At 45.8% G+C, this 27,721-nt stretch overlaps 1 protein-coding gene across 1 annotated transcript in view; it reads right to left on the reverse strand.

Annotated features, from left to right (window-relative positions):
• The window catches only part of CDHR3 (cadherin related family member 3), a 68,291-nt gene that overhangs the window by 19,443 nt on the left and 21,127 nt on the right, over positions 1-27,721 (reverse strand). Inside the window, 7 exon segments of the mRNA XM_033195031.1 lie at positions 180-354; positions 1,021-1,030; positions 8,552-8,728; positions 11,730-11,874; positions 14,738-14,760; positions 16,910-16,992; positions 18,788-18,882. Of these exon segments, the coding sequence (XP_033050922.1) occupies positions 180-354; positions 1,021-1,030; positions 8,552-8,728; positions 11,730-11,874; positions 14,738-14,760; positions 16,910-16,992; positions 18,788-18,882 (708 nt within the window).

Below are 27,721 nucleotides of genomic sequence, written 5' to 3' on the forward strand. Positions count from 1 at the left end.
TGGAACCGGGGTAAAATAAAGAGCAATTGGGGAACACAGACTCACTATTAAGCCTGTCAGTTACGGTCTCTCTGAGAGGGGGTTACCTTGGAAATTTCTCTCTATGGGGCAGCAAAAGCACGATGCATGTTGGACCCATTCCCGATGCCCTTTTAATGATGCAATGACCATTAACTGACCACAATTTTCCCAGAGCCAGCTGGATCCTGTAAAAATCTGCCACCGCTCCCCACTCCAGATGGCATGGTGGAGTTGAATCTGTTGTTTGGTGCCTCACTGTCATCATCAAAGCAGAACTTGTTCAGGTCAAGAAGCAACGTCCCCTTGGCTGTTCTTTCCGGCACCATAAGGCTGGTGAAAAGACACAATCCAGTATTTCCCCCAACAAATGGTAATCGACTCTTCCTTCTCACATGGGTCCTGGGCTAGACACCTCTACTTTAACTGCAATTCAAAGTGAGTCCATGGTCATTGCAGTCACCTCCTAACTGGTCTCCCTGATTCTGCCCTTGCTACCTTTGGGCTATTTTAAACACAGCGGCCAGAGGGATCCTGTTAACATGTTGTCAGATCATGTCACTCCTCTGCTCCTAAGTCCCAAATGGCTCCTCATTTCACTCAAAGTCCCACTTTTGATCTGCAGGATGCTTCATGACGTGCCTGCCTTTTCCTCTCTGAACTCATCTCCCGCTAGTTCCTCTCCTTGTTCACTCTCCTCCTGCCACTCTGGCCTTCTGGTGCTCCCTGAACTCTTCATGAGGCTCTGGCCTCAGCATCACTGCACTAGCTGTGGAATCCTCTCCCCCCAAATACCCACGTGACTCACACTTTCGCTTTCTTTCATCTATCTAATCAAATGTCACCTTATCAGTGAGGCTACCCGATCTAGAATGGCAATATTCCCTGCCCTGTACTTCCTCTCCTATTCCCCTCTTTATTTTTAATTCCCAGCACACATCATTATCTGATGCACCATATATTTCTCTTGTTTATTCTGTTTATTGTCTATTTCCCTCCTAGAAAGTAAACTCTATGAGGGCAAGGATCTTTGCTTGTTTCTTGGCACACTCAATAAATATTTGTTGAATGAATGAACAATAGACTTATAAGACTAGCACAGTCGTGAAGAAGAATAGAAGAGAAATACAAATTTTACCTCCTGCCTGAAGGAGGTTCTAATTGGGCTAGGGAGAATCCCTGTACCCCTCATTTCCCATGCTTTGAAGATTGAGAATTCCTTGACTTGTGTTCTAGTGGCTTCAGTGGCCTAGAAGGGCCTCCTAACACCTTTATAGTATTCATCCAAAAGATGTTTATTAATGATCAAATTTGGGGGTCTCAATCTCAGTAGACTCCAGGGTTTAGGCAAATAACACAAATGAATAAAGCTACCCCCAAACTCAGAGCCTTCCAATCAAGCCCAGCTTGCTGTAGGAGGCTTTGAGGGAGACCAATGAACACCTTGAGGCTTCAAATCATTGAGGGGCTTTCTCATGTCTCCAGATTTCAGTTCCTCCATCTATAAAATGGACATAAATGATAACAATTAGTTTTTACTACATAACACACCGTCCCCAAACTGAGTGAATTAAAACAACAAGCATTTATGATTTCTCACAGTACTATAGGTTTTCCCACAGTCCTTTTGGTTTAAGTTTGGCTTAGCTGGTCTCTGTGGTCACTGACAGCTTGGCTGGGGCTGGATGGTCTAGGATGGCCTCACTTACATGCCCAGTGGTGGGAAGGTGCTTGGTTTCTGCTTCTTGTTGTTCTCATCTTCTAGGAGGCTAGTCTAGGCTCATTGCATGGAGGTCTCTGGGTTCCAAAAGTAACAAGAGAGGGCAAGTCCCAATGCACATGCATTTTTCAAGCCTCTGTTGTGCCATGTTTGTTAATGCTCCAGTGGTCAAAGCAATTCACATGGTCAAGTTCAGATTCAAGGAGACCCATCTCTTGATGGAACAGCAAAATCACATTGCAAAGGAGCATGCATGCAGAGCAAGCAGGGAGGAATTTGTGGCTTTTCTTTTTTGTTTGTTTTGGCTATCTATCTTAATCGTATTTTGCCTTGGTAGAATTTCTTACAAAAATATATTGTGGCTGTCGTGAGAATGTGCCTGGAAGACCTTCAACCACTAGAGCATAACTGACTATCGGCCTCAGCTGCTGGGCTCTGAATCCATCACTGTGTTTGTGGTGAGGCCACGTATCAACAACTGGTCGTGGCAAAGATACTAAGGCTCATTCCTGTCCTGTGTCAGCTGACACTGACTCCAGGACCCCCAGTGCCCTAGCTGAACACTCCTTAGACTGCATGGTAGCCTAGAATACGTCCAACTACCTTTTCTCCCTCTTTCCTTTACTCAGATCAGCCTTGCATCATGATCTGATGACTTGCCCAGCCTTGTCCATCTCTCTCCCCATTTTCTGCCACAGGCATCTCCCCTAATAATAGCCTTGCACATTTAACCCCATCTTAGCATCTGGTTCTTGGAGCATACACTTCTCTCGGCAACCAAACTCTGCTCCCTTCTTTGTTTTACATCCTCTTTTCATGGCAGATAAAATTGGCTCTGGGCTCAGTGCATACAAAGTCTGACAGCAAGAATGGTCATGGGCCACTGACGATAACAGGTTTGCTAGCTGGAGCGAAAACAGGTGTAATGGAGTCTCCATGATGCCTCATTGGCAAAGATTACCTCTGTATTTCAGCAGGATTGGAGTCTGAGCATTCCTGCCTTGATTGCACAATGTCATGGTTTCATTCATAGGGACTTAGAATAGACACTACTTATTAAACACCAACTGCATGCTGTATCATACCGAGCACTTTAAAAACACTATCTCTAATTTTCTCATCTCGGAGAGGTTTGTATTCTTGTCCCCACTGCACGGGGGAAGAAAGAGTGGTTCCGAGCATTTTCGAGGCCTGTCCAGGAAAGTGGATGTATACAGACTCGATCCTCTGCAGTGTTAGAGTCACTGTAAACTTTAATTTCCATCGATAAGTATCCAGGCTCACAGATGGTTTGGGGATCTAAGCCTTGATTTCAACTCTGCAGAAGCCAGGAGATTGCGTCATTTAAAGAATCCAAGGTTCTGAAGAATCCAAGGTTCTGAAGCCAGACATTTCAGGCACTCCAACAGAGGCCTCTTCACTTGGCCCCCCAGAACTGCTTGGCCTGTTCTCTCATTCGTCCCTGACAGTTGAGTTTTTTCCCCTAAACGCCTAACTTAGAAAGCCACTCCCCTCATTCAGCAATCCCTGCCTCAAAAGCGGACTACCCTCGCTCCCAGCCATCAGACCATGTTTCTCTCCCCATGCAAAGGCGACTGTGTCATTCTGAATCAGCCAAACTGCTCCTCTTCTTGCTCACAAACAGCTTGCGAAGCGCTTTCAGTGAAGCGCCTGACAATTTACAGTCAGAGCAGGGATTGTCACGGTGCCTCGGAAGCCTCGCTGGGCCCTGGGCTCATTCATTATCAGCCTGGGAAAGCCGTAGGGGCCACGGTGCGAAGGGCTGGGAGCCTGCAGGGGCCCTCGCGGGCAGCAGGGGGCGCCCGCCTCCTCCAGGCCGCCCTCCTCCCAGCGGGAGCACGGCACGCGGCCTCCAGCAGCCGCGCTGACCCCACCGGCTCTGAGCGCCACCTGCTCTCAAGAACTTCATAGCAGAGACCGCGCCCACAGCCCCTGAGGAAGGAACAAACATACAAGAGCAAGTGTCAGAGACTGTGGCAGAACCACTGCCATTGTCACTTTGTTCTGTTTTGACCTGCTTGTGTGCTTGGCTTTGACATAGTCCGACTGGAGAAGGTATAAGACTGGGAGGGTGGCGAGTGCTGCAGTTCAGGGCTTCTCAGCCCTCTCCACACCCACCCTTATGCAGCCTTGGGACGCGGGGCTGGGCTTTAGGCTGAAGACCTCCACCGCTGGAACTGCAGAGGAGGCGTCCCTTTCGTTGCCCTTCCTCACATCTTGGGGTTCATAAGGTGGCTGAGAGGTCCTCCCACTAGAAGAGTTCAGAGAAGGGACTTGAGCCTTGCTTAGATTATCTTCAGTAATAAGTGCAGTTAATCCAGTTACGGATTTCACTTTGGCCTTCAGGGCTAATCTGGAGGGAAGATTATCAAGAGCAGGACTCTGTTTGGGCTTGCCTGGACAGTCTAGGATATTCAGATTGCAGTTTCACCAGCTAATATGGAACACAGTCTGCAAACTATCCTCCCATACCCCAGGGGAATCTGGACTGCAGGAAGCCAAATATACAATTAACAGATATGCACTGAAGAGAGAAAATGGACAAGGAAGGTTTGAGACAGCACAGCCCTCTCCAGACATTCTCACTTCTTAACCTTCACCCCCTACCTCTTAGGGCAGAGGAACAAGGAAGAGCAGGAGGACAGAAGAGGGCAGGAGCTTCCCAGGATGTACTGGAACCACCCAAGAGTGCCAGCACAGATTTAAAATGTCAAATAAAGTGTAAGTGTGATGCTGCAAATTGTCTCTACTCCATCCCCAGGGCCCAGACATCTCTCAATTTATGCATGTAAAGGTGTGGAAGTCACAATCCTAACTACCCATACAGCTATACCCACCCATCTAATGGACTTGTAGGGCTTAGGTTGGGATAGGAACCTACTACGTGCTCAAGATTGTGACTGACGTTATTGGGGTGTCAGCAAGAAGCAGCTGGTGAATTAAGATCATTCTAGGAGGGGTCAGTAAAGGGACTGTGAAGAAGGTGTTCACAGAGTATATGGAAATCTCATGGGACAGTGCAATATCTCAGGGCTCATGAGAGTGAAGCACCCTTACCACCTCTAGGCCCAGGGGAGCCAGTGGAGGAAGCAGGTCCTGCCACCAGGGACAGAGAGCTGCCTATGGGAATGGAAATATTCAGGCAGGGGAGGGATGTACCCAGCTCACAAGGAGGAAGACTGACCCTCCTCTCTCTCTCCTTCCAGGACTCTCCATTGGCCAACCAGAAGCTGAAAGGCAAGGGAGCTGGTTGGTACCTGATATGGTTTGGCTGTGTCCCCACCCAGATCTCAACTTGAATTCCCACATGCTGTGAGAGGCACCCAGTGGAAGGAAATTGAATCATGGGAGCAAGTCTCTCCTGTGCTGTTCTTGTGGTAGTGAATAAGTCTCACGAGATCTGATGGCTTTATAACGGGGAGTTTCCTTGCACAAGCTCTCTCTTTGCCTGCTGCCATCTGTGTAAGACATGACTTGCTCCTCCATGCCTTCTGCCATGATTGTGAGGCTTCCCCAGCCATGTGGAACTGTAAGTCCATTAAACCTCTTTTGTAAATTACCCAGTCTCATGTATGTCTTTATCAGCAGTATGAAAATGGACTAATCCAGTGAATTGGTACCAATAGAGTAGGGTACTGCTGTAGATACCTGAAAATCTGGAAGCAATTTTGGAACTGGGTAACATGCAGGGGTTGGAACAGTTTGGAGGGTCCAAAAGAAGACAGGAAAATATGGAAAAGTTTGGAACTCCCTTAAGACTTGTTGAATGGCTTTGATCAAAATGCTGATAATGATATGGACAATGAAATCCAGGCTGAGGTGGTCTCAGATGGAGATGAGGAGCTTGTTGAGAACCAGAGCAAAGGTAACTCTTGTTATGTTTTAGCAAAGAGGCTGGTGGCATTTTGCCCCTGCCCTAAAGACTTGTAGAACTTTGAACTTTAGAGAGATGATTTAGGGTATCTGGTAGAAGAAATTTTTAAGCAGCAAAGCATTCAAGATGAGACTTGGGTACTGTTAAAGGCATTCAGTTTTATGAGGGAAGCAGAGCTTTAAAGTTTGGAAATTTTGCAGCCTGACAATGCGATAGAAAGGAAACTCCCATTTTCTGAGGAGAAATTCAAGACAGCTGCAGAAATTTACATAAGTAACAAGGAGCTGAATGTTAATCACCAAGACAATGGGGAAAATGTCTCCAGGGCCTGTCAGAGATCTCTGTGGGAGCCACTCCCATCACAGGCCCAGAGGTTTAGGAAGAAGAAGAAATGGTTTCATAGGCCAGGCCCAGTGTCCCTCTGTTGTGTGCAGCCTAGGGACTTGGTGCCCTGCATCCCAGCTGCTCTAGCTGTGACTAAAAGGGGCCAAGGTACAACTCAGACTATTGCTTCAGAGGGTGGAAGCCCCAAGTCTTGCCAGCTTTCATGTGGTGTTGATCCTATGGGTACACAGAAGAATTGAGGTTTGGGAACCTCCATTTAGATTTCAGAGGATGTATGGAAATGCCTGGATGCCCAGGCAGAAGTTTGTTGCAGGGGCAGCCCCTCATGGAGAACCTCTGCTAGGGCAGTGCAGGAGGGAAATGTGGGGTTGCAGTTCCCACACAAAGTCCCTAGTAGGGCACTGCCTAGTGGAGCTCTGAGAAGAGGGCCACTGTCCTCCAGACCCCAGAATGGTAAATCCACTGACAGCTTGTACCGTGCACCTGGAAAAGCCACAGATATTCAGTGCCAGCCCATGAAAGCATCCGAGATGGAAGCTGTACCCTGCAAAGCCACAGGAATACAGCTGCCCAAGATCATGGGAACCCACCTCTTGCATAAGTGTGACCTGGATGTGAGACATAGAGTCAAAGGAGATGATTGTGGAGCTTTAAGATTTGACTACCCCACTGGATTTCAGGCTTGCATGGGACCTGTAGCCCCTTCATTTTGGCCAATTTCTCCCATTTGGAACAGCTGTACCAATGCCTATACCCCCATTGTATCTAGGAAGTAACTAACTTGCTTTTGATTTTACAGGTTCATAGGCAGAAGGGACTTGCCTTGTCTCAGATGAGACTTTGGTCTGTGGACTTTTGAGTTAATGCTGAAATGAGTTAGGACTTTGGGTGACTGTTGGGAAGGCATGATTGGTTTTGGAATGTGAGAACATGAGATTTGCAAAGGACTGGGGCAGGATGATATGGTTTGGCTGTGTCTCCACCAAAGGCTCATCTTGAATTCCTACATGTTGTGGGAGGGACCTGATAGGAGGAAATTGAATCACAGGGGCAAGTCTTTCCTGTGCTGTTCTCGTGATAGTGACTAAGTCTCATGAGATCTGATGGCTTTATAAGTGGGAGTTTTCCTACACAAGCTCTATCTCTTTGCCTGCTGCCATCCATGTAAGATGTAACTTGCTCCTCCTTGTCTTCTGCCATGATTGTGAGGCTTCCCCAGTCATGTGGAACTGTAAGTCCAATTAAACCTCTTTCTTTTGTAAATTGCCCAGTCTCAGGTGTATCTTTATCAGCAGCATGAAAACAGACTAATACAGTATCCATCCAGGTCAGCATCTTGGAGCACAGAGCAGGGTGGAGACTGGATCTGAAGAGACAAGTCAGGGGTGCGTCCAGAACAGAGTTTAACCGTTTTGATATCAGACTTGAGGCCACATGGATCCTTTAGCATTATGCTGGGCATGCCATTTGGGACAGGGAGGCATTCACGAGTATAATAAAGGAATTTCTATTTCCCCTGCTCCTCCAAGGCAATCCTGGTCTAGGGTCCTTTGTCCTCTGCATGTATTGGGTCTATGTCCAGAGTCGCCTGGAGAAAACTTACAAAACCACTCAAAGATAAACTCAGGAGACTCTCCCCATGGGGACATCTGGAACTGAGACCCACCCTGGTCGTCAGCCTTGCTCCAGATACAGGGCTGTCTTTTAGCAAGGGCTACTGTGGAGTTGCTCCCCACAACTCCAATTCCTCCCAAAGAGCCCTCTTCAGCCTCTCAGGAGACCAGAGACTGGCTGGAACAAAACCTTAGAGATGAGGCTTATGTGAGAAAGTACTAATCATGTGACTCTTTGACAAAATAGTAGAAAGATAATATTGTTTTCAAAAAGCATATTAACCCAGAATCACAAGCGACTTTATTGTAAAATAATAGCAAATAGATTGTGGGACAAAGAATGAGTCAAAATATACAAAATCACTTGTATCCCACTTGTACCTGCATTTTTTCCCTTTTGGATGTCTTTTGTTTATATTCAATTAAGTTGTGTAAGGTGAATTCAATGCTTTGTTTGGTTTTACATAAGTACTTGGTTTGATTTATTCATCTGGCTGGTGGTGTGTTTCTCTGGGAGTTCCTATTCACTGATCCTAAGTCTCAAACATCTATTATAACTGCTAACTAACAGCCCCATCTTGCCACCCGTGGCAATAAACAAAAACAGGCACGGTCTAGAGAGGGCCTAACAAGTCCCTGTGGTCCTTTTCACCAACGGATATGAGCAGGATATAGAAGGGAGCAAAATAAAAAATAATTCTTAAGAGTAAGAAAGTGAACAAGGGAGATAATGAAGAAGAAGGAAAATGAAAGAGAAGGAAGAAAAAAGGATGACAACAGGGAAACCTGTGGACAAAAGTGAACAGTTCACATCGATTTATTCTACTGAGCTGTTTCTCCAAATGCTTATAATTCTACAGGTCCTCCTGAGAATATACCAGATAAGCCAAAGGGTGGAGGACCACCAAAGAGGTAGAACGTCTAACCCAAGTTTCGAAGTGTGCATACCTGAAGGTGAACTTTGGCATGTGGCAGGATTGTCGCTGATGTCTTCCACAGTGAAGGTTATCTCGATGTGATTCTCCTGACCCCCATATGGTCTGTCCTTCACTAGAACTTCCAGGGAAATGGCAGGATTTTGTCTCAATTCACCTGCATCTCGGTCTATCATTTGGGCCACTTGGATTGCACCAGTCACGAAGAAAGCAAAGGTTAGAAAGTGACCCTTTGAAGAGAAATGAAAAGGAATACAGAAACTTGGAGAAAACTGGAAAAGACCGTTCTAACGTGAGGAAGAGCTTATGCAGAGCATAATCTCTATACAAATACATTTTTGAAAACTCATTAATTTCCTCTGTTAGACATTTATTGGGGTATCTGGCCTGACCCTTCTAGGATTTTTCACACTGCACTCCAGAGTTGGTTCCCCGGTGGCAGCCCTTGCCCAGAGTGGACTGGACTGGTGAATAACTGACTCCAGCTTGACCCACAGGGCTCTCTTATTGGAGAATTTGTAACTGAAAGGCACACATCGGAAGATCAGTCAGGCTAATTGTGGAGCTACAGAGCCTAGGTCCCTGGAGCAGCACTGGGTCACATCCTGCATATGCCCCCATCTGTTGACATTTTCTTAGGAGATGCCCAGATTCCCGTTGATAGATGTCCCTGCCTTTTTCTTTTATTTGTCTTTTTTTTTTTTTCTGTTAGCTTGGTTTGCCTTAGTTTCTGTTACCTGTGACCAAAGAATCTTAATAAATATGCTCAACCAAAAAAAAAAAAAAAACAACTCGCTCTGCTTGTTAAAAGTTGAATTTTGCAACACTAGAGTGAACAGAACTCTCAGCTATGGTTGTCCCTACACGATCAGCTGACAGGGCATTAGGACGTTTTCAGAGGCAGTGCACAATTATTGCCTTTGTCTGGCTCTCCTGGGAATATGTATCCTTTGCCTGAAAGCCTAAGGAGCCAATAGCACATTTTTTTTTCTGGGATCGTCTAAGGCTGGAAGTCCTTTCTGGTGATGCGATCAGGACTTACAGGAGTGGGACAGTCTGGTAGTGGTTAAGAGGACAGGCCCGAGGAATCAGGTGGCTTAGGTTGGTACTTTGGCTTCACGACCTACAAGCTGTAAGACCTTGAACAAGTTGTTTAACCTGCCTGAGGCTCTCCCTAGGCCTCAGTTTCCTCATCTGTAAAATGTGAACGATGATAGTTCATTGAGTTGCTATCTTGAGTACTTGAGATGAGATGTATGTGAATAATCACTCAGCATAATACCTGGTGTGTACTAAGGCCCCAGGAAAAGATGGTTATAGAAGTGCAGAGAAGGGGAATTCGTCCTCTTCAGAGATATTCAGATGGGAAAATAACTCCCATCGGTCTGGCAGACTGAGCAAAATGACACTGTCCCATACAGTTACCACTAGTCACATGAGAGTTATTGAGCAATTAAATGGTGCTAATCCAAATTGAGATGTACTGTAAGTATAAAACATACAACAGTCTTCCAAGACTTGGTACCAAAGAAAATGATATGAAATATCTCATGAATCACTTTTTTTTTTTTTTTTTTTTGAGACAGGGTTGTGCTCTGTCACCCAGGCTGGAGTAGAGTGGAATGGTCATAGCTCACTGTGGCCTTAAACTCCTGAGCTCAAGAGATCCTCCTGCCTCAACTTCCTGGGTAGCTGGGACTATAGGTGTGGATCACCACACTCAGCTAATTTTTAAACTTTTAGTAGAGACAGGGTTTCGCTACGTTGCCCAGGCTGGTCTCAAACTCCCAGGCTCAAGCAATCCTCTGGTCTCAGCCTCCCAAAGTGTTGGGATTACAGACATGAGCCACCATGCCTGGCCGTGAATAACTTTTAAGTATTGATCACGTGTTGAAATGATAATATTTTATACATGTTAAATAAAAATGCCTAATTAAAATTAATTTCTCCTGTATCTTTTTACTTTTTAAAAATGTGACTACTAGAGACTTTGAAATTATATAAGTGACTTGATTCTATTCTTACTGGACAGTGCTGATATAGCCCCTCTCTTCAGAAGACTTCAGGGAACCCTCAGGATAAGTAACCCATCCATCCTTACACACCTGCCTTTGAGAAAAAGGTGATGGGATTCAGGACACATTATCTCAAAATATGGCACCTTGGCATTTGAGAAAACAGCAGAAGCAGGAAGGTCTCTGACCTTCTCCTGCCCTTCTTCCCTGAAGCAGCCCATAAAAGAGCTCTCTGGCTTTCATTTGAAGCAGTCATAAGACCTTCATTCCAGAGGTATCCTACCTATACCTGGAGGAAAGGAGCATCCTATTCTGGAAGACAGAGATGCCAGGAAAAATCTGAACAGACGGACCTCACTGAATTCCCCAGGTTTATTATCATTGGGTCATACCCTTTTGTCCTGCAATCATACTTCTCCATAATTACTCACTTCATCAAACTGAGCATAAAAACACATGGATTTCCCTGTTTCTTTGAGTCTTCATTTCTGACAGCTCTGGTGTAACATAAAACTTAACATTGAATAAATTTGTATGCTCTTCTCTTGTTAATCTGTCTTTTTTTATAGAGGTCTCAGTCACAAACCTAACAATGGGTAAGAAAATAAATCTCTTCACCACCCCCGACCCATCCCCCACAAAGGTGAAGAGTGACATAGCTGTCAACCCTATTTAGTTTTCCCAGCCCCCATGCCAGCTGCTTTTAATACATCTATTACCTTGGTAACCAATGATGACCCCAGTCAGAAAGACATGCCCCATACCAGAAGATAAGAAAAATACAATCAGCCCTCTGTATCCATGGGTTCTGCATCCTCAGATTCAACCAACTGAGGATTAAAAATATTCAGGAAAAATAAATGGCTGGTTGCATCTGTACTAAACATGCACAGACATTTTTTTCTTGTCATTATTCCCTAAACAATACAACAACTATCTACATAACATTTACATTGCATTGGTTATTATAAGGAATCTAGAGATGATATAAAGTATATGGGGGAACATGCATAGGTTATATGCAAATACTATGCCATTTTATAGGAGAGACTTGAGCATACATGGATTTTGGTATCCACGGTGCGTCCTAGAACCAATTCTCATGGGTGTCGAGGGACAACTGCATTGTAAAACAATTCAAATGGCTGAATTAGAGGATGCACTTAAGGATGGAGGTGAGTGGCTTACACTGATTTATCATGAAATATTTGCTAACAGTGGTAATGCTGTAGAGGAGGTGGCTAGGAAAACCTTCATCATCAGGATTCTCCGCTGTGATATTGGCCATGATGGTTCCTAGACTCAGTTCCTCCAGGATCGTGTACACTCATGTCTGACTGGAACAGAGATACTGCAGACACAACTAATTTTCAGGGGCACGGGAAGGTAGTGTCTAGGCGATTGATATTTTGGTTAGTGCTAAATATAGTGCAGAGCTGTTCAAGTTGTATCAACATGCTCAGAGGGAGAGCACAGCAGCGGAAAGGAGGGGTGGCTGGCTTTTGTATTCCCAAAGATCACATCCCTGTGGATGTGAAGAAAGTACCATGCTGTCGTTGCAACAATTTACATGGGCCACAGTCTCTGACTCTACGCACATCTGCCTGATGTCATTTCAGATTGGCTTTGGCATTAACGTCTTTTGAAATAAAGATAGGTGGCCTATCGGCTATCTTTTCTCATTTTCCCACTTTTTGTGCAGATTTCCCTGAATTCTTTTAGAAATCAGTGTGTCCAGAGTTACTTGCCAGGGTCATGTCCAGAGTTGCGGGTTCCCTCCCTTGTTCCTGACTCCTATCCCATGACTGCCATCAGAAGCCAGAAAAATTGTAAAGCTTCTGTATTCTCATGCCTTTGCTCACTTTTTTTTTCTTGTCTTTTTTTTTTTTTTTTGCCTGAGGATATAGAATTTATGCACAGAACTCGTGCACCTTTCCAAGTTGTATTAATCATGAGGTCAGCTTTCTGAACTGAGAAATAGGTCCCCTGGCAGAAGACCAGGCCCCATCACTGTCCTCCTTCTTGCAAGATAACCCCGAATCACCAACTTACCCATCTTCCTCAGACCTCCGCCAGTGCCTTTGGAACAGGCCAATAGTGAGACTGATAGGTTGGGAGTTTTAACTAACTATACATTGAGTAATTTTGAATGCTCTAAGGGAGGCTTATTGTTTAAAATAACTCTGCAGAAATATGGGGCAAATAGTCACCTCTAATTCCCTGGTTTCCCAAGTGGAGGTCTTCCCATATGGGATCTTCAAGAGGGGTATAGTACTTCTCAGATCTAAGTGACTGCATTCCTTTCATGAGCTCAGAATATTTCTGCTGTGCTATCTCACCATCCCTATAAGGTAGGTAAGGCCAGAGGAAGGAGAAATGGCAGGAAATCAATAGCTAGAGTCAGGGGTAGTCAGAGAAAGGCAGGAACCAGGGCCTCACCCCAACCCTCCCTACCAGGGCTCCTCCCTGGATCCAAGTTCCCCCCACATCCATTCACAAGGTGGTCTTCTGTGGGTATACTCCATTGCTGGGGGACAGTAATCATGTTCAGCCTAAGGTCACTCCAGGGTCCCACTGAAACAGGCCCATTCATCCTTTCCCTTACCTGACATACCTCCTTCTCAGGGAGTCTGTGATGCTGCCCCTGATGGGTCTAGGAATAGGCAAAGGGGGATGGGGCCAAAGAGATGGGGTGGCAGGAACCAAAACCAGAACCAGGAGGGAAGGAGATGGCCCCAGCTCCCTAGGCTGGGCCAAGCCCCTCAGTCCCTTCTGTGAGTGCCCCTGTTGCTGATATAGTATGCTTTTGCTTTGGTCGTCATGAGTGAGTTCTGTTAACATCCAACAAAGAGGTCACTAGGATGCCTGTGCTAATCACACAGCCGTGCGCTACTGCTCCAAGCATGCTCCTAGTGAAAGCATCGCCAAGGAGCTGGTTAGACATGCAGACCTCAGGGCTGCCCGCCCCAGCTCTCCGAACCAGGATTGGCATTTTCGCAAGATCTGCCCAGCAGATCTATATAGGATTTAACATTTCAGAAGGAAGATTATAAGATGATGCCACAGGTGGCAACCACAGGCTCCCAGCCTCCCACAGGACAGAGAGAGGACACGGAGGAAAAGCCCCTTCCTCCCATCATCCCTCCTTCCTTCTCAGGCAGTGGTTCTCAGCTGGGGGGTGGGGGTGGTGTCTGAACACATGTTTGATTTTCACAACTAGGGGAGAGAGCTGCTATTGATGTTTAGGGGATAGAAGCTGGAGATGCTGCTAAACATCCTCCAATGCACAGGACAGCCCCTCTACAAAGGGGTACCTGGCTCAATGCCAGCAGTGCTGCTGTTTAAGAAACACTGCTCTGAAGGCTCATCTAGTCCATGCTGGGGGCTCCAGGAACCCAGATCCCCGAGAAGGGAACTAGTCAGGCTATTGGCCACGACACAGCTGCTCAGGTGAAATATCCTCTCCTTGGTTAACCCGACATTGAGCCCGGCAGGAGATAAAATCTTTAGTCTATTTGATTTTTGAATCCAAGATACAGGTATATATAAAATATCATTCAACAGAGACGACAGTTAAGAGCTATTCAAAGCACAGTGAAGCCAGGTGCCATGCAGCCACCCTGACAGAGTAAAGCTCTGCTACCACTTGTATTCCCACACCCTTCTTCCCTGTAACACATGACCGCCAGAGCTTGGGCCAGCAGCCACACTCATGGGGAAGGGTGTGAATGCTGGGAAGCCATGGATGGCTTCACCACTATGAATGAGTATTCAGTAAGTGCCCAAGGTGTGCATGACACTGCCAGGCACCAGGTGGAAAAGGACTGAGTAAATACAAAAGAAATGGGCAGGAGGGGAGAAAGACCTACCTACCCAACTCTAAAATAAAGTGCTCTGCACACACAGCAAGCTCCGTGCACAGGAAAACAGTAAATATGTCAGGTGCAGTTCTGCTCTTGCTGCCCAGGTTGCAGTGCAGTGGCATGATCTCGGCTCACCACAACCTCGCCTCCCGGGTTCAAGCGATTCTCCTGTCTCAGCCTCCTGAGTAGCTGGGATTACAGGCACCCGCCACCACGCCTGACTAATTTTGTATTTTTAGCAGAGACAGGGTTTCACCGTGTTGGTCAGGCTGGTCTCGAACTCCTGACCTCACGTGATCCACCCGTCTCGGCCTCCCAAAGTGCTGGGATTACAGGCGTGAGCCACTGCACCCGGTCTGTCAGGTGCTTTTATAATAAGATGCTCAGCTTCAATAATGGCAGACTCCTGGATCATGCATCCTGAGTCTGTAAAGCTTTCTGACATTTGTCACCACCCAGGGGTAAAATGGGAAGACATTCTCAAGAATAGACATAGGACTTGCTTTGGTTGTGTTAATTGCATGAGTTTAACAAATAGTAAAGATAGAAAGGCTGTCTGTACATTTTACATTTGTATTTCACCCTCAAACTCAGTACACTTGAGTCTGTTTGAGGATTTAATTTTGTTAATCCTGAATTAAAGAAGTTATCATTAGTGCTAGCACTGATTTATGGGAAAAGGAGGCTCAGAAGCTCAAGGAAACCATGAAAGCCCCCGAAGTCAGCATGTAGTTTGAAACCGAGCAAATCCTTTCAAATGGCGATGGCTGAGGGATGAGGATGACTCTCATTGACTGCCCCCACTCCTTCTTTTGGAGTGAGGCTCTAGCAGACCCATCCTCACCTTCAACCGAGGAATGCTGTTTGAAATAAAGTCGACTGACTTAAAAAGCAAACAAACAAAAGACTGTTACACAGATCATGCTGTCTGCCTGGGGATGGAGCCCAATATGTTCCTCTTTCAAACCTAAAATGAGAACCAGAGAGTTCCAGGCTGACCTCTGGGTGCATCCTAAGCCAGCAAGGTCATGTTCTCTCTCAGCTAAAGTCAGTTTCTGTATTTTGGAAGATGTGGTCCAAACCAGATGGTTTATAAGCTCTGCCCCTGGGGAGGACTTATTATTTTTCCCTTTGCAACCCCATTAACTCTCCTCCCCTCCTCCCAGATGGGATTTGTGGGGAAGGTGTCAAAGAATGCATCTGCTCCAGCCCTGCAGCCATCACCTTCCTCTGGGGGTTCTTGAAGAATGCAGAGCTGTGTGGGCCCATACCTGAGCCTGAGTCTGGGTTGGGATGTCATAATTGTTAATAGGCTGCCTGGACTTTGCTCCAGGAGCCACCTGTCAGCCCAAAGGCACTGAGCTCTCCTTCTGAACCTAACCCAGCATCAGGTGCTGATGGAAAGCATTACGTAACAATTTAATAACAGCAGAAAGATTGAGGGTCAAGGTTTGAAAGAGGAACGTATCAGGGCTCCATCCCCAGGCTGTGGGGGTGGAGCAGATGCATTCTTTGACACCTGCCACTGGACTGGAGACTGTGTTAACATCCAGAAGTTGTACAATTGTGGTGTGTTTGCCAAGTGGCACCAGGTTAGTCTGGGAGTGAGGTTGCCTTAATACCTCCCAATCTTGGAATACTTTTGCAAGCCCTCTACCCACCTCTGAGGCCTAAGGGTCTTTTATTGGTGGAGTATCCTGTGCTGAATCTATTCATAGCCATTCATGCTGTTAAAGGTGATTTTGCCACTTTCCTTGTGGCTGGCTCCTATGCCCATCTCAGGGACTGGGGCAGGTAGAGGCTCTGTAAGCAGTATGCCAGGCTGTTTGCAGTGCCATCTACTAGCTCACAATCCGATCATCTCCTCCTAAATCCCCATCTACGATAGGCTCAGATCTTCTTTTGTGTCTGGGATAGTGCCAGGCACATTTTCACAAACTACGCTCCACCCGATGCATTTACCCTTCCCACCTCTGCTGGACAGAGGAGCTGCCAGACACAGCCGGATGACTTTTTTGGATCCATGATGGCAGGAAGAAACTTTAGAGCAGCCAGTAAAGGGCAGGCACCCTGAAAATAGCCCTCTCCTCAGTGCGAGGATGACATGCTAGGAGCGGGCATTAGGGAGTCGTGAGTGATGGTGCATGCTCTGGGACTCTGCTGTTACTAACGTGTGGCACTTTATTTTAAAAGCACCCTCTGCATGTGCACAGCGGCAGGCCACACCCCGGGGCATGTGTCCACCCCTTCTCCACACCATATCCAAAATCCCATGGTGCATGTCAATGTCAGGGTACAGAAGGCAGAGGCAGCAAAGGTGGAAAACAGCAGTCCGGAGAGTCCAGAGGCCAGGATAAAGACTCTGAAGAGCTCATGCCTCTAATCTCTCCTGCAGGCCAGAGCAAAGGGCATCCCTCTGCCTTGTATTAAATGTGCCAGAGGAGATGAGGCCACCTAAGAGGACGTGCCTGCAGCCCAGGGAGTCCTGCATGCCCTCAGGCCTACCTGGTAAAGTGAGGTGCTTCACCTGGAGCGCTGTGGAGGCTTTGAGGCCTCTACTGTCCCTCACCTCCATGATGAGATGGAAACTGCCAGGGAAACATTCCACATAAGAGAATCAAGCTTTGCTGGCACTATTTCAAAACAGGATGGGGAAAAATATGGAGTAGGAGGAGTGAGAGCAGAGCCTGTCCTTTCGGTGGTGACCCTCTCTGTAATGCCCCCACAGTCTCAGGGCCTGCAGGGTGACCTTTCTTCTCCCGTCTCAGAACCCACTGGCTGCTTCTCATTCTGCAGGGGCTGTTCACCACCATCGTCCCACCAGGTCAGCGTCTGCTCTAGCGCCATGCTGCACACTCTATCCCGGTGTTTCTCACAAGAGCCCTGGAACGTGCATATCACTCCCATGGGAGGAAGCGAGGCTCCCACGGCTCACATGGCTACCTCTTGTTCCCACACCTGGCGCAGAGCCAGGAGCCTCACCTCCTTCACCCCAAGGCCAACATGTTTTCATCCACAAAGCCTGGACTTTCCCCAAGGCCTGCTCACCCTACTTTATTGCTTTCCCCTCATCAGTCCCTTTGCTTGGATGGCTGCCTCTCCCAAACAAGAAGGGGTTGGAGAAGTCTTGTATAGATCACCCTTGACATTAGTGACTCCATCTTAGAAAAAAAATGCCATCTTACATTTCAAAAGGCATCAAGCCAGCAGGGTCCAGCTGTTCACCTAATCAATAGAGACAACACTCAACCAGATAAGGGCATAATTTACTATCAGTCTTCACCAGAGGACTCAAGGGCCGTAAAACGAGCAGGACTTCACCGGCTCGACACGGCCATCTTGACAGACCCCACCTTGCTGTCACTTGTAATCAGCACCCAGCATCTGCCCAAATCAAAGACTCGTCCTTGCAAGACATTGATGACCATCTGGATGTGGCCAAGACACTCTCCTTGTCCTTGGAGAGTCAGACCTTGGACATCACTGTCCTTGGTCTGGTTTATTAACCTCTTTTTCCTATTCCCTTTTCTCATGATGTTAAATGTTACTTTGTTTGATGTAGAATGTTTAATTTATAACATTTATGTGCTGATGAAGTATACTATGTATGGTTTACAATATTGACTGACCTGTGGAGTGGCTTGAGTCTGTGTGCTCTGACTACTGAGTCAGCAAGAAGTCTAAGCAGAGTTGCCTCCTTGGGAATTCCATGTAGCTCATGGCTTTTAGGATTGAAATAGCATCAGTAATGGCCGGGTGCGGTGGCTCACGCCTGTAATCCCAGCACTTTGGGAGGCCGAGGCGGGTGGATCATGAGGTCAGGAGATCGAGACCATCCTGGCTAACAAGGTGAAACCCAGTATCTACTAAAAATACAAAAAACTAGCCGGGCGAGGTGGCGGGCGCCTGTAGTCCCAGCTACTCGGGAGGCTGAGGCAGGAGAATGGTGTGAACCCAGGAGGCAGGAGCTTGCAGTGAGCAGAGACTGCGCCACTGCACTCCAGCCTGGGTGACAGAGCCAGACTCTGTCTCAAAAAAAAAAAAAAAAGAAATAGCATCAGTAAAAACCTGACCTTATGGAAAGACACAAATGTGCATGAACCTGGTTATGTCTGACCTTGCACTGCTCATGACACTCCTGTACTTGGGCACCCTTTCCCATACTGTCATTCTTGTTCTCTGGAGACCAAAAGAGGCCTCTCAGACAATTGCCTTATTTCCCATCCGTCTCTGGGGTTCACTACCATCTGAGCTTACAATGAGGCTGTAGACTGCTCAAGGGCTCCCACCCAGCTACCCTCAGGTTGCACTGTGACCTATTCCTTATGTTTTCCTTGACCCTCAGATCAATAGTACTTCAAGCAAGGTCAGTAGCAAGGCTACCTGCTGTGTCCTGCTTCAAAGTCTAGTTCTGTTGTGGAGAAGAGGGTGCCATTAGCAGACATTCTGAAGCTCTTTGAGGGAGAAATCAGGAAATACTAAAAAACAAGGGAAAAAATTTGGTGAAATCAGCCCACCTACCCACCCTTCCCTGGAAGATGTGTGTGGTCATTTCCTATTTTATATTCTTAGCCCTTGGAACATTCTCAATGCATCAGGATGCGGTTCAAATGAGCAGTTACCCAATTTAATCGCTCTCGAATCCAGAAACTTCTGGCTCTGTTGGTCTGAGCCCTGGTTGACCACACCCTGAAAACCTGGTGAGTGGATCCTGTTCTAACTACAGAAAGTATATAAAAGGCCCCTGTCAAGGCAAGCTCTGCTTCTGAGTCCAGTCTTCTTATCCCTATCACTGTGTTCTCACTTCTTCTGGACAACTTCTGATTTTGATTCTATGCCTTCGCTTTAACCAACACTGTTTAAATACACCTACTACCCACTAGGTAATAGGACTATACCAAAGTGAGTAAGATCCGTCACTACCCTTAAAAACAACTTACAATATAGCAGGGTATAAAATGCACGAGCATCACTCATTGAAATGACTAAAGGAACAAGGGACAAAGGTGAACTGAGAATGAAACGTAGAAGGGCTTACAGTATAGCTTGGAAGCTGGTTTAGGGATACAGAAGAGCTGTTTTTATATCTAATCCCTGGCATGTGGCCATTGGGAAAGTCCTTCCTACATCTCTTGTTTAGTTGAGAGTCTTTGTAGTCCTTGGCTCCCAGCCCAGCTCTCTTGATGACACCCTGCCTGGAACTCCTTGATCTGATAGGAAGAGACAGGTTTATGTGTACAGCCCACTGAGGGCCAGCCCATAGGAGGACTGTGCCTGTGCCACCCATGGCAGCTCATCAAGATTGCTATGTTTCTCCTACATTGGAGTCAAGAAAACAGGGGAAGAGCCTGGATAAGAAGAGCTGGGTTCACAATCCAAGTTCTTTTTTTTTTTTTTTGTGAGACAGAGTCTGGCTCTGTCACCCAGCCTGCAGTGCAGTGGCACTATCATGGCTTACTGCAGCCTCCGCCTCCCAGGCTCAAGCGATACTCCCATCTCATCCTCACGAGTAGCTGGGACTACAGGTGTGTGCCCCCACACCTGGCTAATTTTTTTTTTGTATTTCTGGTAGGGACAGGGTTTCACCATGTTGCCCAGGCTGGGCTTGAACTCCTGAGCCCAAGTGATCCACCTGCCTCTGCCTCCCTGAGTGCTGGGATTACAGGCATGAGTCACCGCGTCTGGCTTAAGCTCTGGTCCTCACCACAAGGTCTGGGACAAGTGCCTTTCTTGCCTATAACTTAGGGCCGATACAACCAATTGCTCCTTCATGTTATTGAGGATTAAATGAGAATGCATGCCGTAAAATATGAAGGCTCGCAGCAACGCTAGAGACTTACATGTTTATATTCATTTCTTCCAAAGGGCTTCAAGGTTAGAAGGTTTCATTATTTCCTGCTAGGATGAGGGATGTTCTATCCTCAAGGCCTTAGATCTCTGGATCAGATCATCAGTGGAGGTTTTGCAACCACAGCCACAGCCCCTGAAGTCTAGAATCAAAGGAAACACCTGCCAAGGTTTCCAACCCAGCAATTTGCTGTGTTATGAGTGCTGCTGAGCTTCCAGTACAAGAAGCAAGTGTGCACAGAAGATAGATGAAAGGCCTCCTTTGAGGCCAATATAAGGTTTTCAAGCCATTTTTTAATGTTTCCTTTTGTTTATTATTTAATAATGTTTTTCTAGTTGTAATGAACATATTTTATGCAAAACCGAGGCAGACAGAAAAGTATAAAAAAGAAATGAAATATGCCACCTATTAAATCTCATTTTGGTGATTAGCCTTCTGTTCTTTCCTATGCAAACATATACCCTCCAAAAATAGTTGGATGATGTTGTCATCAAAATTATAATATCTGTTCCTTGCATTTATATCTTGAGCATTTACCCCTATTCTTAAGTCTTATTTTATAGGCTGGTTAGTTAACGATGGCACAGCATCCTACTACAGGGGTTTATTTTACTAAATCATTCTTGCTGACCATTTAGGTATTTTCTGCTCATTTTTAAGGGGAAATATTTGGGTGATTCCACAGAGCACACTTCTTCCAGCCCCACAAATTGTGCAAGTACCTTGGCAGTACTCCCAGATGTGGGGTTTAAATCCCAAGCTCCCCATTAATATGCCAGCTCATGGCCTGGGAGCAATTGCCTAGGCCTGCAGCTGCCCACACACAGAGCCATCCTGTGTCTTTGAGCAGAGTCTTCCCTACAGAGAAGCCTCGCATATCCATAAATCAGAGCCTGAAGCTACATATGATAGAACAACTGGGTTATAGAGACTCGTGGGTTGGGGAGGAGATTTACTATATGTATCTGAATCAGGGCGTCCTTCCACATGTGTTTTGAAATGCTCCAGGAGCTGGGTCTCCAATTCTGGTTGGTCCCAAGCATGATAAGGTCTTGGGATACAGAGAAGACAGACAGGCCCTACGCTCCAAAATCTTATGGTCAACTGAGGGAACAAAGGTTTGGGGAGGTGCTCCAAAGGGGATACATACAGGATATGATGGGAACTCAGAAGGACTTTTAGACTCATCTGGAATACAACAGTCACAAATTAGGGTAGTAAATTAAGTTTGTTTGGTAACTCTGGAGCCAGAATATCTGGATGTGAATCCTGGTTCATCACATTCTAGCCATGTGAGTACCTACAAAGAGTAATAATACTAGGGCATGCCTCATGGGTTATCATATAAAGTGCTAGAACAATGCCTGGCACATAGCAAGCCCTCAATAAATGTTAACTACTGCTGTCCCCTTAGAAGGGATCCATGAGGGAAAGGGCTTCATTTTATTCACTCCTATATCCTCAGTAACTAGCACATAATAGATGCTCAATAAATATTTGTTTGATGTTAAATATTGGGGTTTTCTTCTTGCTCATTTCCCATCTAAATAAGATCAACATTCCTACCTTAGAGAATCTTAAAAAAGCAACAACAAAAAATCATCCTGCAAAACATTTTTTAAAAATCTGTTTGAATGTGATAATGCTAGACTTAGCTATAAAATCTTCTCCAGTTGGGCCCACAGTCTCAACAACTCATGCAGAAAGGAAAGAAAGGAAAAAAGAAAAACAGCAGCAGATAAAAAGGATGTGGAGAACTGTAGAACTAGGCACACAAGAATTTTCTTTTTAATTTCGATTAAGAGGGTGATTTCCTGGAATCTTGATATTTTTTTTCTTTTTAACACCAGGTTAATTTCTTTTTTCTCTGAACCTAAGGGCTGTGTTAATGGGAATAGCAGTTTTGTACTTAGAAAGGAGATAATAACCAAAGACTAAAAATATTGTGTCATGTGGCCATTTGCCAGGAACTCAGCAAGGCTCTCTGTAAAACCTGGCATTTTCTCCCCCTTTTTAAAGGCTTGTTTAATCAAAGCTGCTCCCTTGATATTCATTCTTGGAAAACAGAAATTAAATGGAATGAAAAGCAACTGCAGCCCCTCTCTGCCCCCAGTTCTGGCTAAGAAAAGTCCTGAGTAATCAGATCAATTCAGTTAACAAATGCTTGTCAATAAAGCTCTCTGGTTTTCCTGCTGGGAATATTTCTTGACCACCACCCCAGGTTTCTCTATTTGCAGCCCCTTTGCAGCTAGGTTTGCTCTCAGACATAAAAGCTTTAGTTTGGAAGACAAGAAGCCCATCCTTCCTGTCCCATTCACCCTTGATTGTGCCTTGGTGTAGGGAGAAAGGAAGGTGGGAGGGAGCTGGCCCAGTTTCCAGAAATGTCAGGCTCCCTGGGGTAAGAGGAGAATGCCACCTCCAGGCTCACTTCCCCACTGCAGTCGGAGTCACAGGCCAATGATTCAACCTGTGCCACTTTGCAGCTATCAGTTGCTTTCAGGCCTGCAGTAGAAACAAACAAGAATTCAGCCTCTTGTCTTTTATAGAATGGAGGAGTCAACTACCAGGCCACCACAGGCCGATTTTCCAGAGGGAAAGACCTTTATTCTGCCCACGTCCAGGGAGTGTCAATGGCTCCACAAGCCACTGAGTACATGGCCCCAAACCCACCCCAGAAGGCCAGAGCACTCAGGACTGCGGCAAGTTACAAATACGTTGCCACATTCCTATATTTTTCAATGGAAGCTGAATATTTTGTAAAAGCCTCAATTCCTCTCTTTGTTTTCCCCTGTTCCACCCTTGTCTCAGCTCAGAGGTGGGACGTGGAGGAGGAAGGAGGGAAGAGTGCCTAGAAGAAAAAAACTACCGTTAAAAAACTACCCACTGCAAGCCCTTAACGTGGCTCCTGCTTGTGGTTCATTGTTCTGAGGATGAGCTAAGTGGGTTATAGGCAAGTACTTGAATGTTTTTAAGAAGAGACAGGATGACAAATGCAAAACGCTGTTATTAATGTAATCCTTCACCAATAAAGCTGCAGATCCTATGCCCTCACACTCTGTCATTCTTTTTCCATAATCGGCCTGGGTTCTGTGCTGCAAGATTCAGGCTTTGCTAATCTTAATAACAATGATTCCCATCTATCTGAGTGTCCCTCTCAACATACAAACAGCCAGCAGTGATCACATATTTGGAGTGGGAATTGTCCAATACCATTGCCTTTTCCTTTTATGAGCATTTTAACAAGAACCTGGAGTAGAATGAGGAACGCCTTTTGCTAAGACTTCAGGTGGTGACTCCTGAGTTGGCAGGCAGACACCCGGGCAGCTGAATGAGTGGGGCAGGTGGGGATGTACGGTGGGGACAGGGATGCTGTCACTCAGAAAAGAATGGGGTGGGAAGCCAGTGGCAGAACTTGCCAGAACAGAGTAGAAGGGAGTTGGGTCAGGAGACCTGGGTTCTCACTGGAGTTACCTGGCCCCTCAGTTCCCTCCCTCATCCAGAAACAAAGTACTGCTCAATAGACCTGAAAGATCCCATCCAGCTAGGACCCTTGATAGGGCCAGGTTTGGCATATGATGACCACTTTATTCACAGGAAAACAAAAACTCACAACCGGCTGCCACTTCCTAGAGCCATGAGCAAGATGAAGATAGAAAGAGAACAATGGCCCCTGCTGCCCTCCTAAAAGTCCAGGTAGTAGCTAGGTTATTGCTCTTTCAATTTAATCCTTTGTCTGCCCTGGGGAAGACAAAGCACATTGCATTTTATGCAAAAGCCCTTCCTCAATGGAAAGGCCAAGAGAAAGCCCCTTAATGGAGAAATTGCTGCACTAGATCATTTTGCCTCCAGCTGCGAGATTGATTAACATCCTGGGAGTCTCCAAGGAGGCTCTTCTGCAGTCACGGTGGCCATTTCCAAGCAGAAGGGGAAGCAGAGAGTGTGGGAGTTGAATGGGAGGAGGGTGGTCTCAAAGAGCCTCCTTCAGGGAGTGGAGAAGAGGTGGGGGAGTACCCAAAGAAGAAATGCCAGTAAATATAATTATTCACTTGCAGATCATCCTTCTCACGTTTTGAGCCCATTATTAACGCATACCTCCAAGCTCTACCTGCATGCCCACCACAGCACAGAAGGTACCCAGGGAGGGGTAACCAATGCTAGATCTAAGCCTGTGCCTGGCCAGTGCAGTAGCCACTACCCTCATGTACGTGTGACTATGAGCATTAAAATGTGGCTGGTCTGCACAGAGATGATCTGTAAGTGTAAAATGCACATGAAATTTGAACACTGAGTATGGAAAAAGAAATGCAAAATATCTCATTAATCATTTTATGTTGACTATGTTGAAATATGTTGAATATACTGAGTTAAATAAGCTATTAAAATTAATTTCACTTATTTTGTTTTACTTTCTTTTTTTTTTTTTTTTTTTTTTTTTGAGATGGAGTCTCGCTCTGTCACCCAGGCTGGAGTGCAGTGGCCGGATCTCAGCTCACTGCAATCTCCACCTCCCGGGTTCATGCCATTCTCCTGCCCCAGCCTCCCGAGCAGCTGGGACTACAGGTGCCTGCCACCTCGCCCGGCTAGTTTTTTGTATTTTTAGTAGAGATGGGGTTTCACCGTGTTAGCCAGGATGGTCTCGATCTCCTGACCTTGTGATCCACCTTTCTCGGCCTCCTAAAGTGCTGGGATTATAGGCTTGAGGCACCACACCCGGCTTTTGTTTTACTTTCAATGTGGCTACAAGAACATTTAAAATTACATATGCAGCACTCATTTCCAGCTCACACTATAGCTTTGCTGGACAGAGCCGGTGCAATATTGAACAGTGTTGGTCCAAACAATGTACCAGCACATGCCTTTTAAATTTCACTAAAAAGAAGGGAGCAAATACAAGTGGCTTCCAGATTAGTACCTATTTTACATTTACTGTGATACAGCTTCATTTTATTAAGCTGGAGAAGAGTTGTAAGATTTGTCCTTTTAAAGGGGTTGAGGTTTCAAAATGCATCCTAGAGCTATTTTTAAAAATCCATTATTCATTCTCTAGTTGCTGCCACCAGCAGGGTGACTCGTAGACCCCACCAGGTTAAGATGACAGACACAAACCAAGCCTAGGTCACTTCAGGCATGTGCTTTGGTGTGTTTTAAAGTCTGTCCCTGTTCGTTCAGTCCAGTGGTTCTCGAAGTACATGGTACATCAGAATCACCGGGGAGGTTTGCACTCAAACTCAGCGTTCTCATGCAATGTCCAGGAATCTGCATTTTTAAAATCAGCCTAAGTATGTTCTAATGCCTGAACACACTTCTAAAGCCTGCAAAACACTTAAAAACCGGTGTTTCTATTGGGTGTGGTGGCTCGTGTCTGTAATCCTAGCACTTTGGGAGGCCAAGGTAGGTGGATGGCTTGACCCCAAGAATTTGAGACCAGCCTGGGCAACATAGCGAAACACTATCTACAAAAAATACAAAAATTAGCTGGGCATGATGGTGGGCACCTGTAGTCCCAGCTACTCGGAAGGCTGAGGTGGAAGGATCACCTGAGCCAGGAAAGTTGAGGCTGCAGTGAGCCGTGATTGCACCAGTGTACTCTAGCCTGGGTGATAGAGGTGAGACCCTCTCTCAAAACAAACAAACCAATGTTCCCAGCCTTTTTCACCCGAATAATTGCCTCAGATATTTGCCAAATATGCAAAATTATTCTCAGATAATGCAGAAATGCAGACCCAGACTCGAAAACTCCAGGAGTGGGACTTGGAAATTTTGGGAGATGACGTCACAAACCAGCAGTCCTCAACCCTGGCCATGCATTAGATTCCCTGGGGGCTTTATAGTCCTGATGCCCAAGCCATATCCAAGTCCAATCACATCAGACTTTCACTGGGTGGGACTTAGACATATGTGTTCTTTAAAGTTCTCCCAGTGGTTTCAATTTACAGCCAAGGTTGAGAAGCACAAGTTGGTCAGTAGCAAATTAACCCACCTCCCTTCTACTTTTACGAAGTTAACTATGTCATTTGCTTCTACTTAGTACCCCCAAGCGCCCAGAATAAAATGTCTAAGTACAAAGGCTATAATATGTTATGTCCTAAACTGTTATTACCTTTTTCTAATCTGAGAAAGTTTTCTTCCAGATTATGTCCACCGCTCCTGCAGGCTGACTGTTGACTTTCTGTACAGCTGTTAGTTCCAGCACAGGTGTTAAATATTTCATTAACAATATGTGCTGCAACTCTGAGTACCCCCTCCCCAAACAACCCCTCAACTCACTGCAGAAGCCACAAGCCCCTGCAGCTGCTCTCAGAACACTTTTGATGGCACTACATTTTTTTTTCTGAAGGGAGCAACACCTGCTGCAGTTGCTTCCCACCTGGGCAGCTTTCCCTCCTCTGAAAGGGTAACTACCTGATTGATGAGGTGTTTTTAAAGGGGCCATGACCTTATTCTGTCAGCATAATTTGGAGAGATACATTTAAAGTGGAGATTTAAAAACAAATATATATTTGTCTTCACAACTGAAATTCTTTCCAATTTGCCCCCACTGGATCCTATACAAACTTTACAGTGATTGTCATACTGAATTGTAATTAGTGTATGCATGTGTCAAAAATCAGAACATGATACCCCAAAATATGGCGTCTTGGCAATTGAAAAAAACCTCAGAAGCAAGAAGCCTATTTCTCCCGACTTTCTCCCCTGAAGCATGATCATAAAGGAATTCTCTGACCTACCACCCCTAAAAGTAGGTCATAAGAACCTGATTCTAGAGGATTCCAGACCCTACGACCAGAGACCAAGAAGAATCTGAACAAGCAGGGCCTTGCTAAGTTCCCTCAGTTTATTACCTTTAGGTCATATCCCTTTTAGTCCAGTTATGATTCTACACAACTGCCCATTCTTCATCGAACTTCAGCATAAAAATACAGTTTTCCCTGAGAGTCTTTGGGTCTTCATTTATGAAGCCTCCCATGTCACGTAAAACTTTGGTTAAATAAATTTGTTACATTTTTCTCTTCTTGTTAATCTCTCCTTTGTTATAGGAGTGTCAGCCATAAACTTTTTGACAAGGGAGGAAAAGCTATTCCTTCTCCCCCACGCATGAATCTCTGCCATTCAGTTTACACTTCATGAGGTCAATGTGTCCTACTCAACTGTTTCCAAAGTCTCTAATAGGATGCCTGGTACACAGAGAGTTCTTTGTAAATGTTGAAATCAACTAAATATGTAAGTGAGGTGCTATACTTTGGGTTTCTGACCTTATCTCCATCCAGAATCCTCGGTCACCAGTAAGCAAAAGTGGCCATAGGGCACAGTTCTGGCCAGTGAGATGTAGCAGAAGTCCTCTGGGTAGGGCTTCCAAGAGTTTTTGTTTTCCTGACAAAAAAAAGGGACAGATTGGGCCTGCCTTCTCTACCCTGTATCCCTCCCTGCTTGCTTCTTTCTTCTTCCTGCATGGAACTCAGAAGTAAATC

The sequence above is a fragment of the Trachypithecus francoisi genome, unplaced genomic scaffold (genome assembly GCF_009764315.1).
Source record: "Trachypithecus francoisi isolate TF-2019V2 unplaced genomic scaffold, Tfra_2.0 Lachesis_group4, whole genome shotgun sequence".
Classification (NCBI taxonomy): domain Eukaryota; kingdom Metazoa; phylum Chordata; class Mammalia; order Primates; family Cercopithecidae; genus Trachypithecus; species Trachypithecus francoisi.